General features: G+C 35.9%; 1 protein-coding gene across 12 annotated transcripts; it reads right to left on the bottom strand.

Annotated features, from left to right (window-relative positions):
• Positions 1-361: 361 nt before the first annotated feature.
• Positions 362-15,780, bottom strand: LOC135733657 (uncharacterized). Of its 12 annotated transcripts, none has more exons than XM_073812051.1 (15): positions 15,585-15,780; positions 13,438-13,467; positions 13,153-13,218; positions 9,964-10,023; positions 9,682-9,735; positions 8,767-8,832; positions 7,460-7,516; positions 6,191-6,232; positions 5,912-5,965; positions 5,783-5,818; positions 5,069-5,119; positions 4,946-4,978; positions 1,300-1,422; positions 1,065-1,115; positions 362-967 (listed from the first exon to the last, which is right to left on the bottom strand). In XM_073812051.1, exons 1-15 carry the CDS (start codon positions 15,646-15,648, stop codon positions 939-941), a joined length of 816 nt encoding a protein of 271 aa, XP_073668152.1. In that variant the 5' UTR covers positions 15,649-15,780; the 3' UTR covers positions 362-938. The 12 variants fall into 12 exon arrangements, with proteins under 12 accessions (XP_073668152.1, XP_073668144.1, XP_073668146.1 ...); XM_073812043.1 differs by having other exon boundaries at positions 6,191-6,244; positions 8,767-8,841; positions 15,585-15,779; XM_073812045.1 differs by having other exon boundaries at positions 1,300-1,416; positions 6,191-6,244; positions 8,767-8,841; positions 15,585-15,779.
• Between the last annotated feature and the right edge of the window lie 2,090 nt (positions 15,781-17,870).

The following is a 17,870-nucleotide window of genomic DNA, read 5'->3' as shown; positions in this document are numbered from 1 at the left end:
TCAAGCAGTTCTTTAATGTATAAATAATAATTAGATAAAATACTTTTAAAATACACTAATACTTAAAAATTATTATGAAAATTATTACTAAATAAATAGCAATAACATATCAAATGTTATTTTACTAATAACACTATTTAAATTTATGTTTTTATATTTCTATCATTTTTAGGCCAATATTCCATTAAGTGTTGCTATACTACTAATACTACTACTACTACTAATAATAATAATAATAATAATAATAATAATGGGGTAAAATTTGTGTTGTTTTCATTTATTTATTTATTTATTTGTTTGTTTATTGTTTTTATTTGCATATTTAAACAAGTATGTGCGCAATTACCCGTGTACACAATGATTTAAACATAAGCAACCCTTTATTCAAACTCAAGTATTTACAAAATTCAGTAAAGAAATAAACATAGCCGTGAATTTTGTTTGATCAGACAGCACAATGTCAAAATGAATCCTCAGATTAGATTCAGACAAAACTGTACCATTAGAAACACGTCAAACTAAATGACACATTTTAAAATGAAATGAACACGACTCTCCAAAAGCTGACAGATCCCATTCAAACGCTGTAAAATTACATTCATAACAAATCAATATCAGTCCTGTGAGTTAAGACTGTAGTCAAAGCATCTTATTAACTTAATGCTGCTTTAATGTGTAGGAGAGAAACTGAAGAATCATCAGAAGACTTAAATTATTTACTGCACATTCATGATGAAAACCCATTGTGTGTTTGTTTGTTTGTTTGTTTGTTTGTTTGTTTGTTTGTTTGTTTGTTTGTTTGTTTGTTTGTTTGTTTGTTTGTTTGTTTGTTTGTGAAGATTCTTGAAACTCTTCAGATGTGTCATTAGGATCTGTCATTTCTAATGTAAACCACACCACTGGAGCCTGTAGACTGCTCTTCTCACGTCCTCACAGAATTAAGATGAAGTCAAGAGATTGCTTGAAACTGCACAAATGAATAAATAAATGTATAAAAGCAAACCTTAATGTAGAAACACTGATAATATATAGAGAAATAAATGTATTGGTTGTTTTTGACGTACCCTGAGGATCACTCTGTGTGCCGTTCTCTTCCCTGGCGCTCTCAGGGTCACCTAAAGATAAAACAGCACACGTGAATATAACAAGATCTGATATTCGTTCACAGGACAGGACTATCCATGAAGATCTGTATGTGTCAGGTGAGTGGTGTAAAATAAGCCTCATTATAATATATAATCTCCAGATTAATTTCACCTGGTACAATAACCCTGAGAGTGTGATGAAGACTTCACTCACCTCTTTGGGCTTTGAAGCACAGTTTCTTATTCTGGTAGGTGAAGTAACCGACTATTGCGACGACAGCTGCGACTGCAACTCCACATACGACACCAATAACTGTACCTGATCCCCCGCCTGAAACTACACATATAATAATAAAACACATCAACAAAAACAACCAGACACAACTGCACACACACACTCATGCATTCTGAGGGGTTTAACACGTTGCTATTTAGTTACTAGGGTGAATCTTAACACGTTGCAATGCATTTGCTAGGGTGTTTTCTGAGTGGATTTAAACCGAGGGTCAACCTTCTGATCTCTCTGATGAAGCCAGCATGAAAGCTTAAACTGCAGTTCATCGACTGGCTGCTGGCTCCAAAAACCTGTCAATCCCATAGACCTCCATGTTAAAATGACAAACTTTACAGCAGAAAAGAATATGTTTAGAGCCTGGTACAAAAAGTGTTTTTGGTCAATATAGCTAATTTTGCCCTTCATGACAACTGTGAGGAGGGTGATTTTTTTTAACTTATGTGTTTAACAGAACCTCCAGAAAAACGTGATTATGCAATAACATGATTCAATGCATAATCAGCCAAAGTCCGCATATTTATGCGGGGGCCGTAGTTTTTAAATATACCGCACTTTCGCTGAATAGATTGCTCGCAAAATATGCGCTTGCATGACTTCATAATCCCCACATTTTCATAGCAAAAAGTCATATATTTCTTAGCAGAAAGTTGAAGAATGTTGCATTTACTTCACACATGCACAGCCATGGCCGCTGTTGTCATGGTAATGTTAGGAAGTGACGTAATTACGGTACGTGAACATCAATGAAAAGCTGCAAAAGCTGCAAAAAGTTTTTGCAAGTTCCCGCAATTTCATCGCATAAAATTCCATAAATATCCCGCATATTTCATCGCATTTTTTAAGAAAACGTGCTGCACGATCAAGGATTTTTGCTTGTAACAATCACAAAAACCTCTGCGCTTTTCTGGAAGGACTGATTTAATTATATTAAACATTAAAGTCCTGCATAAATAAAAGGGACATTCCACTTTTTGGAAAATACTGTATGCAAATTTTCCAGCTCCCCCAGAGTTAAACATTTAATTCTTACCGTTTTGGAATACATTCATCTAATCTCCAGGTCTGGCGCTAACACTTTTAGAATAGCTTAGCACAACCCATTCAATCTGATTAGTCCATTAGCATCGCGCTAAAAAATAACTAAAGAGTTTCAATATTTTTCCTACTTAAAACTCTTCTGTAGTTACATTGTGTACTAAGACCGACAGAAAAGTAAAAGTTGTGATTTTCTATGCAGATATGTTTAGGAACTATACTCTCATTCTGGTGTAATAATCAAGGACTTTGCTGATGTAACATGGCTGCAGGAGGCGTAGTGATATTACACACTGCCCGAAAATAGTCGCCTGCATATTACGTTTCAAACATTCTGGCAGGAGCCTGATGAGATCGATTCAGGTGTTTTATATCAAAAGACATCTAAAATTTTCTGGGAGGGGGGGCCCGAGGACTGGGAACATCACATCTAGGGGACCCACTGCTCTGCACATTTTGCATGTCTCCCTTATCTAACACACACCTGATTCAGATCATCAGCTCATTAAGGGAGAGATCCATGAACAGAATTAGGTGTGTCAGTAAAGGGAGACATTATGCAGAGCTGTGGGTCCCCTAGGACAAGATTGAAAACCACTGCTCTAATCAGATTCAATGGATTATGCTAAGCTATGCAAAACGTGCTAGCGACAGACCCGGAGATCAGCTGAATGGACTCCAAAACTGTAAGAATCAAATGTTTAACTCCAGGGGAGCTGGAAAATGAGCATATTTTCAAAAAAAAATGGAGTGTCCCTTTAAAGGCAAGGCCACTTGAGTGACGGGTGAACAGCCACTGCTGCCACTACAGTCAAGCTAGGTGGGCGTGGTTTCAGAATCAGCAACCAGCCACCTCAGCTCCACCTAAGTCCCGCCTCTTTACCAATTTTTGGTTATCCCGAGTGATGCCAAACTGGCGACGACAGGCACCGCCTACTATTGGCTTTAAAAAAGCTTGGGCAAACAGGCCACTATGATCTAAAGCATGGACAAAGAAATGACACGGGTGATTAAATGATCACATTTGATTTATTAGATCAATCTGTGATGTAATGTGTCTGCAAAAAACTCTGTGCTTCTGCTACACATTATAGATTTAAGAGAGTAACAAGAGTCTTATAGTAAAGTCAACTAAATATGAAAAGTACAAAGTCTCATTTCTGATTATAATACATTCTGTTTAATGTCTTTTGTCTTCCACAGATTTAAGAAAATAATGTGGAACAACATGAGGATGTATAAACAATGATTACATGTTTACATTTTATGTGAAGGTCACCTTTAAAAAAAGTGTTTTTGGTTTTGCATAATCACTTATCAGTTATCCACCCACAATACATCAGTACAGCTGTCACAGATGATTCCTCTGCTGTACAAGAATCAACACATTCAGCTATCAAACTGTTTGTGAGAAAAAGATGTGAGAGACAAGACCGAGCCTGTGAAGCTGATTCACTCTGAGATGAAAGAAGCCGCAAAGCAAACACGCTTAACAGGAGTTTATTCACCCGCTGACACATTAGACCCATGAGAGGAAACATTACACAAATATTCATCAAACTATTAAAGACAACTCTTAACATCACTGCAGAGATAATAATTTTATAATATCCTCAACTGAAGGAAGTAAATAATACAGAAGGACACAATGGTGAATAAACCATGACTAAACTTTCCTTTCAATATTCATCAAACTGATCCTTAAACAGGAAGTCTTGTGTTCAGATGACAGCAGTCAGTGGTTGTGGATGGGTGGGGCGGCAGCTGTTTTATATTGTCAAGTTGATTTATTCAGATGAATCAATACTAGTGTTTTGTTCGGTCATCTTACTTTTGTTCATAGCTAGTGATCTGAACACACTTTGTTTACGCACAAGTATTTGTGGAGTAGTCATGATAATGATATTTCAGATCCTGTAATTAGTTCAGGGGTGAAGTTCTGTTACTTTTCTAAGGAGGTGTGTTCACCAAGATGTTTACGCCTGCAGCCGGTGTATGTTTTCAATTGTTCCCAATAGAAGCACAGCGCTTTTAAAAAAACTGCACTGAGCAGCGAGAGTTAAAATAATGTTAAACTTTGGGTAAAACGCTCAGCCCGTCAATGTCACTTCTCACTCAGTCGTGCAATCACAGTGGAGGAGGGGCGGGACAAAAAGCACAACAACCAATCGGCACATCGTTCAACCACTGATAAACAAAACAAAAGTATCACAGCAATCAAAGTGCTTAGCTGAAAAAACGCTGGCAAGCAGCCACAGTCGACATCTACCCGCCATTTTCAGCCGGGTTTAAACACTAAATGATTCAATTAACATCACAACCTCCTAACATCAGAATGTTGCCCTGTTAACTACCCACTTCACCTAGCACCTGCATAGCAACGACTTGGCAACAATCCCCAGTACTGATCAGTTCAGCTTGTGAAGCGTGTAGAGTGAACTGATCAATACTTCACACTTTTATCTCAGAACAGACAAACATCCCTCATATACTGAATGTTTTTCTTTAGAAAATGTAAAAAACTTCCTACCGTTTGGCCCAGAAACTGATCCAGCGCTGCGTACTACAATAAGAGACCATACAGATGATTTAACACAGATATTGAAGATATTAACAATGAAGATATGACTTTATGAATAAAACCAAACTCTACCTTTGCTTTCACCTGCAACTGGCTGGACTGAATCTTCAATTTCATCTTCTGCTTCAGACAAATATATCTCAGTTATTATAGAAAAAATACACAGAAAACTGAATAACAGAAATTAGCTTGCAATAAAAAAACTTGGAAATGTAAGTTACAATACAAACACAATATTGGGACAGTATCAGACAGACAGCATCGGACAGAAGCATCAGACAGAAAGTATCAAACAGAAAGCATCAAACAGAAAGCATCAGACAGAAAGCATCAGACAGACAGCATCAGACAGAAAGCATCAAACAGAAAGCATCAGACAGAAAGCATCAGACAGAAAGTATCAAACAGAAAGCATCAGACAGACAGCATCAGACAGACAGCATCAGACAGAAAGCATCAAACAGAAAGCATCAGACAGAAAGTATCAAACAGAAAGCATCAGACAGAAAGCATCAAACAGAAAGCATCAGACAGAAAGCATCAGACAGAAAGCATCAGACAGAAAGTATCAAACAGAAAGCATCAAACAGAAAGCATCAGACAGAAAGCATCAGACAGACAGCATCAGACAGACAGCATCAGACAGAAAGCATCAGACAGAAAGCATCAGACAGACAGCATCAGACAGAAAGCATCAAACAGAAAGCATCAGACAGAAAGGCAGCATTTAGTAAATCATGTTTGAAATGTTTAAGTTACAGAATAAATCAAGACTGAGATTCAGACCTGTTACTCCATCATCTTCAGGTGTAACTGCTGGCACTAAACAGAAAAAAACTCAATTCACTGGACCCAGGAAAATTCAAAATAATTCAAAAGTAATTTATAACCAAATTATTTGTACTTCTCTGTTACCTGTTGTTGGTTCCTCATTTTTTGTGTCACCTGCTCCTTCAACCGCAATAATTACTAAACAAGAACAACAATATAAAGACCAAAGAACTTATCAGATACTAAAGTTTGTGTCAAGAGAAAACAATCTCCTGTTGACATTGAAAAATGAGTTGCAGCTGTAGTATTATGTTGGGTCTGCACTTGATATTCAGTGTAAAGCTATGTGTAGGTGTTTTATTGACATTGTTATAGTGTTATAGTATAACTGTGATCATAAAGAAGAGTAAACCTTTGCTTTACCTGGTTCAGTGGTCTCAGTGGGTGATTTTTCAGTAGGCAGATCTGTTTCCGTTTCTGTTTGTCACAATAAAACAAAACTCTCATTTAATGTATGTGACCTTAAAATATGCACTGCATTATTGAAATATATATAAAACATCTACTGTAAGTTATTACAGCAATGATTCCACTCATCTGTCTCAGCTTAAAATACAAGAAACATGAACTATATGAATAAATGCTTGGGGTGAGCCGGGCACAAACTAACGCAGGGTTAATTGTAATACAGCTTCTTTACATATTTCAATCTGTGCTTTTGGTCTTTTTCTCTTACTGTCAGAAGATCTTCTGTGAATTTGTGAAAAGTATTGATGTGTTTTGGTTAAGATATTGAACAAAGAGTGATTTGGAGGTAAATTTCTTTATCTTAAGTTTTTTTGGGTTGGGTGTGTAAGTCACCAAATTCAACCTTATATTATTTTAATCTCTGTCTTGTTACCTAAAACATAACATCATTTTGAAACATGTCAACAACTCCTAGTAACTCATAGATGGGATTGAAAACATTTTTACACAGCAGAGTTAGTTGTCACACAGTGTTACAATAAAGCCTCAGGTATATAATGATAATGAAATGAAAACAATGTAAATACTATTCATCAAAATATCAGGGGAAATAAGTCACTATTAGGATTTTTTTGTCTTAAATCTATTTCTATACATTGCTGCATAATAGACGGATGGTTATATGAAGGATGATGGATGGATGAATGTGTGAATATCTATCTATTATAGGCAGATATAGAAACAATATCCACCTTTAGTATATAGACAGAATTTGATTGAATTATTTGTGTTTAAACTAAAGCAGGTGTTAAAAACCCTCTGTTTGTTACAATGAACTCCACCTATGGAGTAACGTTTGCACTCCTGTCACTTTCGGTGTAATTGTATGATAACTGTAGATCACACAAACAAATGTTTGTTGTTTAGAAAATGATTCATTTAACTTAAATATTTTTTGAATGTCAAAAAAAAAGTCAAAAAGCGTTAGTTTGTGCCCCCTCTCCCCTACTCTTTATTTTAAACTAAACATTAATAAATCACCTGAAACTAAAATCTGTTTGTAAATGGAAGAGTGATGGACATGCAGGCAGCACATGGGAACTGCAAAGGTTTCCTAATTCCTAAGTCATTTGTCAAAGCCAAATGGTTGAACTGCCAGGGAACCAAACCACAAAGTCAAAATATCCCACAAGTGTGCAGCAGATCTCATGGAAAGATTTCTACCTGTTGTAGCAGGAACGTCGTCTTCTCCTCCTCCTTCTTTAGCTGGTTCCTCTTTAGCTGACAGAGCAGAAAACATTTACATATCAAACAGTGAAATTCCAGTCAGATTGTGTGTGTGTTTGTGTGTGTGTGTGTGTGTGTGTGTGTGTGTGTGTGTGTGTGTGTGTGTGTGTGTGTGTGTGTGTGTGTGTGTGTGTGTGTGTGTGTGTGTGTGTGTGTGTGTGTGCGTGCGTGCGCATGTGTGTGTGTGTGTGTGCGCGTGTGTGTGTGGGTGTGTGTGCGTTTATGACTTGTTTATACCATCATTTAATTTGATATTATCAGTCCGCAGTCATGAGACTCTTGTGAAATAATAGTAGGTATTGTTGGCAGAATTACCCACTCAGACCAGCTCGACAACTGAGGGCAAAGTCCCACTAAACATCCTTTCTGTTTTCTACATTTCACATTCAAAAATAGAGAAAACCACATTATTATCCGTCTCCCTCTTTATAATTTCCAGTCTGGTGTTTTCCAGTCCTTCAGCATTATTGGTACGACATGACTGAATAAGATCAGTTTTATGCTGATGTAATATTTTGGGCAAAAGTGTCTATATGATTTTCCATGACTTAAGATTTTAGTCACTTCCCTGGCATTAGCAGGCTTAGATCTAACTTTTAAATCTAAAATTCCCTGATTTTCCAGGTTTTCTTGACATATATCCTTATATAATAATGTGGTAACACTTTATAATAAGGGTCCATGAATCAGAATGAACTAATATCTAAATTAATTCTTACTTAAATGTGAAGTAATGCTTGGTTAATGCATGAAGAGTCATCATTAACTTCAACATGACTCAACACATGAATTCATTGTTTATTAAAACATTAACTAACAACTAAAAAAACATGTCATGTTGTAGTTAATGATGACTATTCATTAGTTTAGTTTATTTTGTTTACTAGTTCATGTTTAAGTAAAAATACATTTATGTCTCAGTTCATTATGATTCACGGACCCTTATTATAAAGTGTAACCGATATGATTCTAGTCTGAACTCACACATGTTGCAAGTTGGCTAATTCATATGAATTCTTATAAAGTGAATTGTACAAAAATGCACAATTATCATAAAAAACAACAATGAAACCCCGCCCCTAACCCCAACACCACAGGGGAGAAAGCGAATCGTATAAAAGCACACTCGTGCGAATGAATGCAAATGATCCACCTGGTAAAACATGTAGTAATTACCATCAGATAGTGTTGATTATTCTCATGATAAGAACTGTATTATTTTCTGTGCCAAAGAAATAAATTACCTGCTGGTGTTGGCTCATCCTCAGATTTCTTCTCTGGCCCTGGTGTGGTATCTTCTGTGGCCGTTTCTGGAGTTTCTGGATGTGATAGAAGAAAATGATCACATTATTATCAGGTAACGTAATGTCCACGTCAAACGTTCACTAACATAAACACACTGTTATTAGAAGAAAATCCTTTCATATTATTTCATAAGAACAATAAAGCGCCTCTAGAGAAAGGTGTGGTCACAACTACAGTCATTATATGACACTGTGTGTGTGTGTGTGTGTGTGTGTGTGTGTGTGTGTGTGTGTGTGTGTGTGCGTGCGTGCGTGCGTGCGTGCGTGCGTGCGTGTGTGTGTGCGCGTGCATGTGTGGTGTGATTCAAACATTTGGCTGCATCAAACCAAAGTTATCGCATTGTTTCAAACACGTGCAGTAATAAGATCTCACAATTGCTTCAGAATCTCTTTGAACTGAATTAGCAATGTGTTTCTAAAACATCATTCACACAGCACTTTGGTCCCAGAAAATATCTGTAAAATTGATGAGGAGAAATGTCTGTAAACTGTAGTGAAGCAGAGATCAGGGAGCTCATCACTATCAGCACTGAAGCTGAGATCATTCACCAGCATGACAGGACAGAATGATCATCACACACTCATTTATAATCTTATCATAAATAAACATGCACATGCGTGGTTTCTGAAAGAAAAATCACAGATAATTATCAAATTTCAGACGCTGTGAAGGAAACCTAACAAGTGCAGGACTTTAAATACGTCATGTGTCTTTACGGTAGGGGTGTGAATGCACACACAGATTGTGAAAATTTATTGCCAGTGTGAATGAACCAAAAATGTAACAATCCCAGACAAATCCCGAATGCATTTTCTATAATGTCTGTGTGAAAAGGCCTTTGTTTGTCGACTAACCTGTAGGTGTTTCTTCAGTTTTCTCCTCGGTGTCTGCAGGAGAATCTGCTGCGCCTGTAACATCAAACATCAGACTCCAGATTTGACAACTTTAGTTTTTGGACACATTTTCAGCTGAGGTATCGTGTGAGCTCCTAAAAAGAACTTCAGGCTGTTTGGACCTCAAACTTTCTGACGCGTGGCTTCTCGTGTCGCCTCAAGCAATCTACAGTCTAAGTTTCACGCAGGTGAAGAAAAATCCCCACAGGTACGGCACTGTCATAACGGCAGAGATTTACTTACCATCGCCATCGGCCGCTTCAGGTGATGCGTCATCTGAATCCTGCGATGAATCTTCTGTACGTGTGTGCATAAAATCACTATGTTACAAGTCAGGACAGTTCAGACTTTCTACCATAACATGAGAAAAATCCAGCGTTTATCAAGAACAAACCTGTTAAGAGATCCACAGTGCTTAAACATTAAACCAGTCTCTATACTAAACCCCAAATCCTCTTTTAAATCACACATCACCTTTAGTTTTTAACATAGGAAGAAAACCTGAAAAAACATGATGAATATTTTTGTGTCATCAGTTGGATCAGCTTTGGTAAAACTTGTCAGTGGCAAACAGTCAGATACTAAACTGCTGATGATTGGAGTCATGAATCTGTGTGACAACACTGCTCGCTATTCAGAGAAACTTCCTCAAAAAACTCAAGACATCATGTGGTTCATGAAGCCGTTACACAAACAATTATATTTAATGACATTTCTAAATTCCAAGCGGATGACAATGCACACATTTAATTAATCTACAACTATGTCTATTAACACAGATCTTGATTTATTGATCCATTATCTTAACTTTTACAGGAGGAGATCTACAAAGCACCAAACTATTGGAAGACACCAACTTATTACTGGTGCAGTATCACTTTACTATAAACATCCCACAGAAATGTGATTTTATATATTATTAATAAAGGTGGTAAAGCAAACATCAGATGAATCATTTAAATGTACTGCCGAAAGAAATCTTTTTCTGACAGTGCTGAAACTGTACAGTACGTGTAAATGATGTTTGTAGAGCTAAATAAACCTGCAATGCTTTGTACATACGCGAAGCATCGTGTTACTCGCTCTGGATTACTCGCAGGATTTAAAGGGGACATTTCACAAGACTTTTTTAAGATGTGAAATAAATCTTTGGTGTCCCCAGATTGTATATGTGAAGTTTTAGCTCAAAATATCATACAGATAATTTATTATAAGATTTATACGTTGTAGGTTTTTGTGTGTCTCCTTTAAAATGCAAATGAGCTGATCTCTGCAGTAAATGTCAGTGCCGTGGTTGGATAGTGCAGATTAAGGGGCTGTATTATTATAATTAGATCCCCTTCTGACATCACAGGGGGAGTCAAATTTCAATTACCTAGTTTTTTACATGCTTGTAGAGAACGGTTTACCGAAACTAAGTTAGTGGGTTGATCTGGGTTGATCTAGCATCACCCCGCACGTTTTTTTTGTATCTACTTACGCAAAGCGATGAATTGGTGTTTGGTGTGTAAGACTGCTGTCCATTCAACTTCACAAATTACTTAAAGAGATTTGTTTTTGGTAAATGTTGTTGGTTTTCTACTAGATTTACTGACACAATCTTCAAGGAATTCATAAATATTTTAAGGTTTTTGTATAATTTCTCATCTCATTTGTATGTTTTAGTCAGATTTGCCTTTGATGTTGGGGTTAGGGTTTAATCATTTTTTTTCTAGTAATCAAACGTTTTTGTACGAATCACATCATAAGGATTCATATGCATTGGCCATCTCATAAAATACAAAATTCTGTGATATCGAGTTGGTTTAACACTCAGATTTCACACTGGATAACAAGTGATGACACACAACACCATTTCTAACCCTTATTTATATATAGTCTGTCTGGGTCATATTTTCTTCAACCTTTGTTTATGGTTTCATGTTTTATTAATATACAACTTTGAGCAAACCTCTATCAAGAGACAGATTAGGTCTGGATAAAAGCATTGGCTAAATGTATTCATGTTCAGTTGGAAAGCGTATGTATAAATCAGTTTTCTCCCTTCACATTATTTTGGTTATTTGCATTGTATTACTTAAATGTTGTTGGTTTTCTACTAGATTTACAGACACAATCTTCAAGGAATTCATAAATATTTTAAGGTTTTTGTATAATTTCTCATCTCATTTGTATGTTTTAGTCAGATTTGCCTTTGATGTTGGGGTTAGGGTTTAATCATTTTTTTTTCTAGTAATCAAACGTTTTTGTACGAATCACATCGTAAGGATTCATATGCATTGGCCATCTCATAAAATACTAAATTCTGTGATATCGAGTTGGTTTAACACTCAGATTTCACACTGGATAACAAGTGATGACACACAACACCATTTCTAACCCTTATTTATATATAGTCGGTCTGGGTCATATTTTCTTCAACCTTTGTTTATGGTTTCATGTTTTATTATTATACAACTTTGAGCAAACCTCCATCAAGAGACAGATTAGGTCTGGATAAAAGCATTGGCTAAATGTATTCATGTTCAGTTGGAAAGCGTTTGTATAAATCAATTTTCTCCCTTCACATTATTTTGGTTATTTGCATTGTATTACTTAAATGTTGTTGGTTTTCTACTAGATTTACAGACACAATCTTCAAGGAATTCATAAATATTTTAAGGTTTTTGTATAATTTCTCATCTCATTTGTATGTTTTAGTCAGATTTGCCTTTGATGTTGGGGTTAGGGTTTAATCATTTTTTTTTCTAGTAATCAAACGTTTTTGTATGAATCACATCGTAAGGATTCATATGCATTGGCCATCTCATAAAATACTAAATTCTGTGATATCGAGTTGGTTTAACACTCAGATTTCACACTGGATAACAAGTGATGACACACAACACCATTTCTAACCCTTATTTATATATAGTCTGTCTGGGTCATATTTTCTTCAACCTTTGTTTATGGTTTCATGTTTTATTAATATACAACTTTGAGCAAACCTCCATCAAGGGACAGATTAGGTCTGGATAAAAGCATTGGCTAAATGTATTCATGTTCAGTTGGAAAGCGTATGTATAAATCAATTTTCTCCCTTCACATTATTTTGGTTATTTGCATTGTATTACTTAAATGTTGTTGGTTTTCTACTAGATTTACAGACACAATTGGAAAGTATTTTATGAGATGGCCAATTTGTATGAATTTGTACGATCTCATTGTATTGCTCATTGTTCTCTGTGAACCCATCAGAACAGATGTGATGTTGAGAAGCTCTGTTATTTAAATGAAAGTTTATCATCACTGTCAAAGTTAATTGTACAAAAACAATTCAATAATGAAGCCCCGCCCCTAACCCCAAAGCCACAGGGGAGAAAGCAAATCATTAGTGTTGATTATTCTCATGATAAGAACAGTATTATTTTCTGTGCTAAAGAAATAAATTACCTGCTGGTGTTGGCTCATCCTCAGATTTCTTCTCTTCCGCTGGTGCGGTATCTTCTGTGGCCGTTTCTGGATGTGATAGAAGAAAATGATCACATTATTATCAGGTAACGTAATGTCCACGTCAAACGTTCACTAAATTAAACACACTGTTATTATGATGAAACCTGGCATGGAAGCTAAAAAAAATCCAACAATCTTTATTGTTATTGCTCATAAGAACAGTAAAGAGAAGGGTGTGGTCACAACTACAGTCATTATATGACACTGTGTGTGATTCAAACTTACCTGTATTTCCATCACCTTCAGCTCCATCTTCTGCAAAAATTCAACAGAAAGACAAAGACGATTACATAACCTTCAATCTCATATATTTATTATTTAACATTAGCTATTGCATTGTTTCATACAGAGTAGACACTTCTCTTTAACCCCTCAACTGGCACAGGCGTTTTTGAGTTGGGCTAAAGGGTGATGTACACCTTCAAATTAATATAACTCATATAACAAAACATTTTTTGTCTAGAAGCCTAATCTTGGTCTTGTTTTTAAGAAGTGTCTGGAGATGAAAATATTAAATAAAAATTGTTATAGCAGTTTACATTTATTGTAACAAGTCAAATTAATGCAATAAAGTATTACAAATAAAATTCTCACAAAAAATGAGGTTTGTGTTACACTTTTAGTGGTTTTACCAACAACGGCCACTAGGTGTCAACGGTTTGCTGCATTCTCTTGTCACAAATTATTAAATGACAGTCACTGCATTATTATTACTCAAATATGAAAACTACATTCTTAGACATTTCCAATGATATATGTTTTGTAAAAGATAAAATTTACATGCAAACTATTAAAGAAAGCTCAGGGTACAGTGTCAGTTAAGGGGTTGTGTATTCATGTTTTGAAATTGTGTCGTTGTATGAACTGTTTCACAACTACATCAGAATTATTTTTATTGGTAGTGTATTTTATTTCTTGTTTGACCTATTCATGACAAGATGGAGCTCGACATCATTTTGCATTTAATTTTCGGTTTAAATGCAAATGTGTTGGTTTGATGTTTACTCTGACAGTGAAGTTGTTTAGTCATTACACTCACTGGACATCTCAGATAAAGGCAACAAATGATCTGTACAGTTTTCATTTATGTTGTAAAATGACATGGATCTGTTATGTAACACGTCTCCTCAGAGTTTTGCATGTATTGGTGAAAGCACATATACTGCTTTACATTTACCACTGCAGGACTTTTATTTGATTTAGTTGTCAGATTTAGAGACACAGAAGAGATAAAACTCTTGAGCCAAAGCTGAGGCACAGAGGTACCTGTCCATTAAACACATAGAGGCTGATCACACCTGAGATTAAGATGCATTTAAATCGATCGAATCACAACAAGTGGACGACACTAAAGACACACAGAAGCTGTCGAAAGTGGACAAAAGAGAGGGATTAAAAAACAGGCGTAAATGTGAATGTGTCTCTCTTGTCTACTCGTGATCCGATTTACCAAAATGCATTGTGTGTGTGTGTCATACTGTAGTGTAAGACACAGAAACTTAAGAGACACATCAACTCCTCAGGGTCCATCAAACTCGTCTCTTTAGTAACCCTGTAACGTGTTGTCTCTGTAGGGTGCGGTCTACAGCTGGGACGAGATTGAATTTCTGCTTCTGTCCATCAGTCGTTCTTTAACACAGAACTCAATGTGTATTTCCGCTCTACATCAGATGATATCTTCTTTATAAAGAAAGATTCATGTTTGTGCACGTTTGTACAACACTGATAGGGATATGAACCCAACCTAAATATTAGTGCTTCAACTTTCACATCTGCTCTCATAGACTCGTTTGCTTGCATCCTTCATTACTAATATATAATAAATGATGTTAATGAGAAACATTTGGTTGAAGTTAAGTGGGCATCTGAATGCTGCCAGTCAAGAACAAAATGAACAAAAGTAGTAAATGCAGTCAGCTGCGGTGCCAGATGTGTGTAAAACTTTACAACTTCGGTCGGAGACTTTTGAGTTAGACATTAAGGGTTTATGATGGATAAATTTAATGTCATGTTGATATGTTAGTAATGAATGCTTTGATGGTCCCTTTGTGGGAAGCATGTGATCCTACTGCTAAAACAGATTCATTCTACTAAAAAAGACACATTTTCCATTTTATCCTCAAGTCTCTCTCTCTCTCTCTCTCTCTCTCTCTCTCTCTCTCTCTCTCTCTCTCTCTCTCTCTCTGTAATATTTAGATCCATCAAAACCATAATCGACAATTAAATTGTTATTATCAGTTTATAAACAGACAAAGGTAAATGTGTGGATGCAGCAAACAATAGATTTTAAAGAATGCATAGATTGTATTAAAATCTTTAATTTTTTCATATCTCCTTTGTTTTCATCTATTAAGGTTTCAGTAAAGTCTTACCTTGCATCTTCACTCCAGTGACCATTAAAATTCCCAGCAGGACAATCCACCAGTATGACGTCATTGTGGTTTGAATGAAAGTGAGTTAAATATGAGGTGAAAAGTAACTTTCAGTGCGTATAGATGTGCTTGTTATAAATCAGCAGCAGCCCAGTCGCATGCGCGCACTCGATCGAGGTGCAACTTTCACGCAACCTTTTGTTATACAAACTTTAATGGGTGTGCCAGTCTCCGCCCACAAGTGAGGGATCCAATAGGATGTGAGTCTCACACAAGAGGATGCAACACATCCAATCCCCTCTCCCTCCCTGTCCTGTATCTCTAATAAAGAAGCGCGCGGCATGCACATGCGTCACTGTTTCCATCATAACGATGCTAATTAACATAACAGTAAACGTATCCGTGTGTTATTTTTGCTTGACCTGCTCCTAAAGCCCTTTGCCCCGTGTTGACCCCTGCGCCAGATCAGATGGCTGGGATTCAAACCTTTAAACTCTATTGAGCCTGAGCTTCCTAACAAGGCAGCACCGCGTGCAGATCACTTGAGTTTGACACACCGCCTTGGTTTCGTTCCCAACGGACTCTTCCTGGGAAATTCCCTCAGAACACATTAGTAAGGATACAGAAGCCACCCAGCGGGTAAACACAGTAAGTCATCAGGTATTATAGTGATGGTTTCTTTAGAGTAAGCTGTGTCTTTTGTTAGCCTCGTGCACGGTAAATAAACGACTTGAGCAAACACGAAATGTTTCTGTTCAGACGTGTACAGCAGTAACAACATCAACAAACGGCTTTAGTGGAACAAACGCAACTTCCGGTAAACTTTCCCATATGGCAAAAAATTTTATTTATTTGGCCAAAAATATATTTTTAAATATATGCTAAATACATTTTGTAGATAGTAATACTCAATTAAATATATTTTTGAATTTAGAAATATTTTTAGTTTTACCTTCATATATCAAAATAAATTTCAAAATATCTTTCAAGGACAAGCAAATGCATTTCTAATTTTACATCACATATGGCAAAAAAGTGTATTCTTTGCCAAAAATATTTTAAATTTATGCTAAATACAATTTATTTTTATTAAGTATATTTTTGAAGATAAACAAAGTTTGTGGATTGAAGTAGATAGTTTACCTTAGTTCAAAACATCCCATATAACAAAGAATACACTTTGCCATATGGAATGTAAAATTATTTGAATTGAAAAAATATATTTAATTGAGCTTTACTTTCTACAAAATGTATTTAGCATATATTTAAAATATACTTTTGGTCAGAGTTTTTTTTTTGCCGTATGGGATCACTGTGTAAAATGTGTAATATATCACAAATGTGTAATATATATATACAATCTAAACTACAGATCGGCTGACAAACCTCCCTTCAGATAGCACTGCTGATCCATGATTGCAACGACCACCGGCTGAACCAGTTTAATCCGCTTTCCCGCTTCCTATCCTTACCGTGTCTATATATATAAATATATATTAATTTCTCCCAAGGATTTTTGTCCTTCTAGGAGTTTTTCCCACCAGGTTTTCTCCTAGGAGTTTTTTTATTTGTCCCTGGGAGAGTCAGCCAACTTTGGCTTAACTTAGCACTTTACTGTATACGTTACATTATTAATACGCTCGCTTGTACAGTTTATTCTTAGCCGCTATATTCTACTTCTTATACTATCTATTGATTTTCTGTGTTCTCCTCTACATCTTCTCATGTAAAGCTGCTTTGCAACAATTAACAATTGTGAAAAGCGCTATATAAATAAAATTGAATTGAATTGTCTCCACTAGTCTTTAAGAAACCAAAACATTTGTTATTTTCACAGAGGTATTTGTTCCAGAGTTCAGTTTAGACACCAGTCACACTATTAAACAAACAGAGACAGGAAGTTAAATTCAGTCTAGACGCATATCCACAACAACGCGCAAGTAATAAAAGGCAAATCAGCTGAGCTAGAAATGATGCACTGATACTATTTGCCGCTTATACCAATAAAAATGAGAAAATAATGTGCTTGCAATAAACTTTACAGTTTTTCTTATTCTCTTTAGAGCATTTCTCAAATCATTCTTAAAATTCTTAACAATTCATACAAACAAACATCATTGATGTCCTGCAAAGCATATAACTAGTTCAAAATCCTAAGTTCATGTCTCAAAAGTACATTTTTACGTCAGTGAACATTTCAGTCCTCGTGTCATTGTTCATAAACAAGCCAGTCGAAATGCTAAACCATCTGTAAACAATTATTTTCTGATAACTGGGGACAAATTC

This window comes from Paramisgurnus dabryanus, chromosome 15, assembly GCF_030506205.2.
Source record: "Paramisgurnus dabryanus chromosome 15, PD_genome_1.1, whole genome shotgun sequence".
Taxonomy (NCBI): Eukaryota; Metazoa; Chordata; class Actinopteri; order Cypriniformes; family Cobitidae; genus Paramisgurnus; species Paramisgurnus dabryanus.
This window is presented reverse-complemented; position numbering and strand designations above follow the sequence as displayed.

Bases quoted from the DNA above. Each gene is read 5' to 3' on its own strand.
- LOC135733657 (XM_073812043.1), bottom strand. From the start codon at position 15,648: ATGACGTCATACTGGTGGATTGTCCTGCTGGGAATTTTAATGGTCACT. The intron at 10,024-13,152 runs GTAATTTATTTC...TTATGCACACAC, and splicing joins GGATGAGCCAACACCAGCAG to GTACAGAAGATTCATCGCAG. The intron at 6,245-7,459 runs GTAGAAATCTTT...TGTGACAAACAG, and splicing joins CGACGTTCCTGCTACAACAG to AAACGGAAACAGATCTGCCT.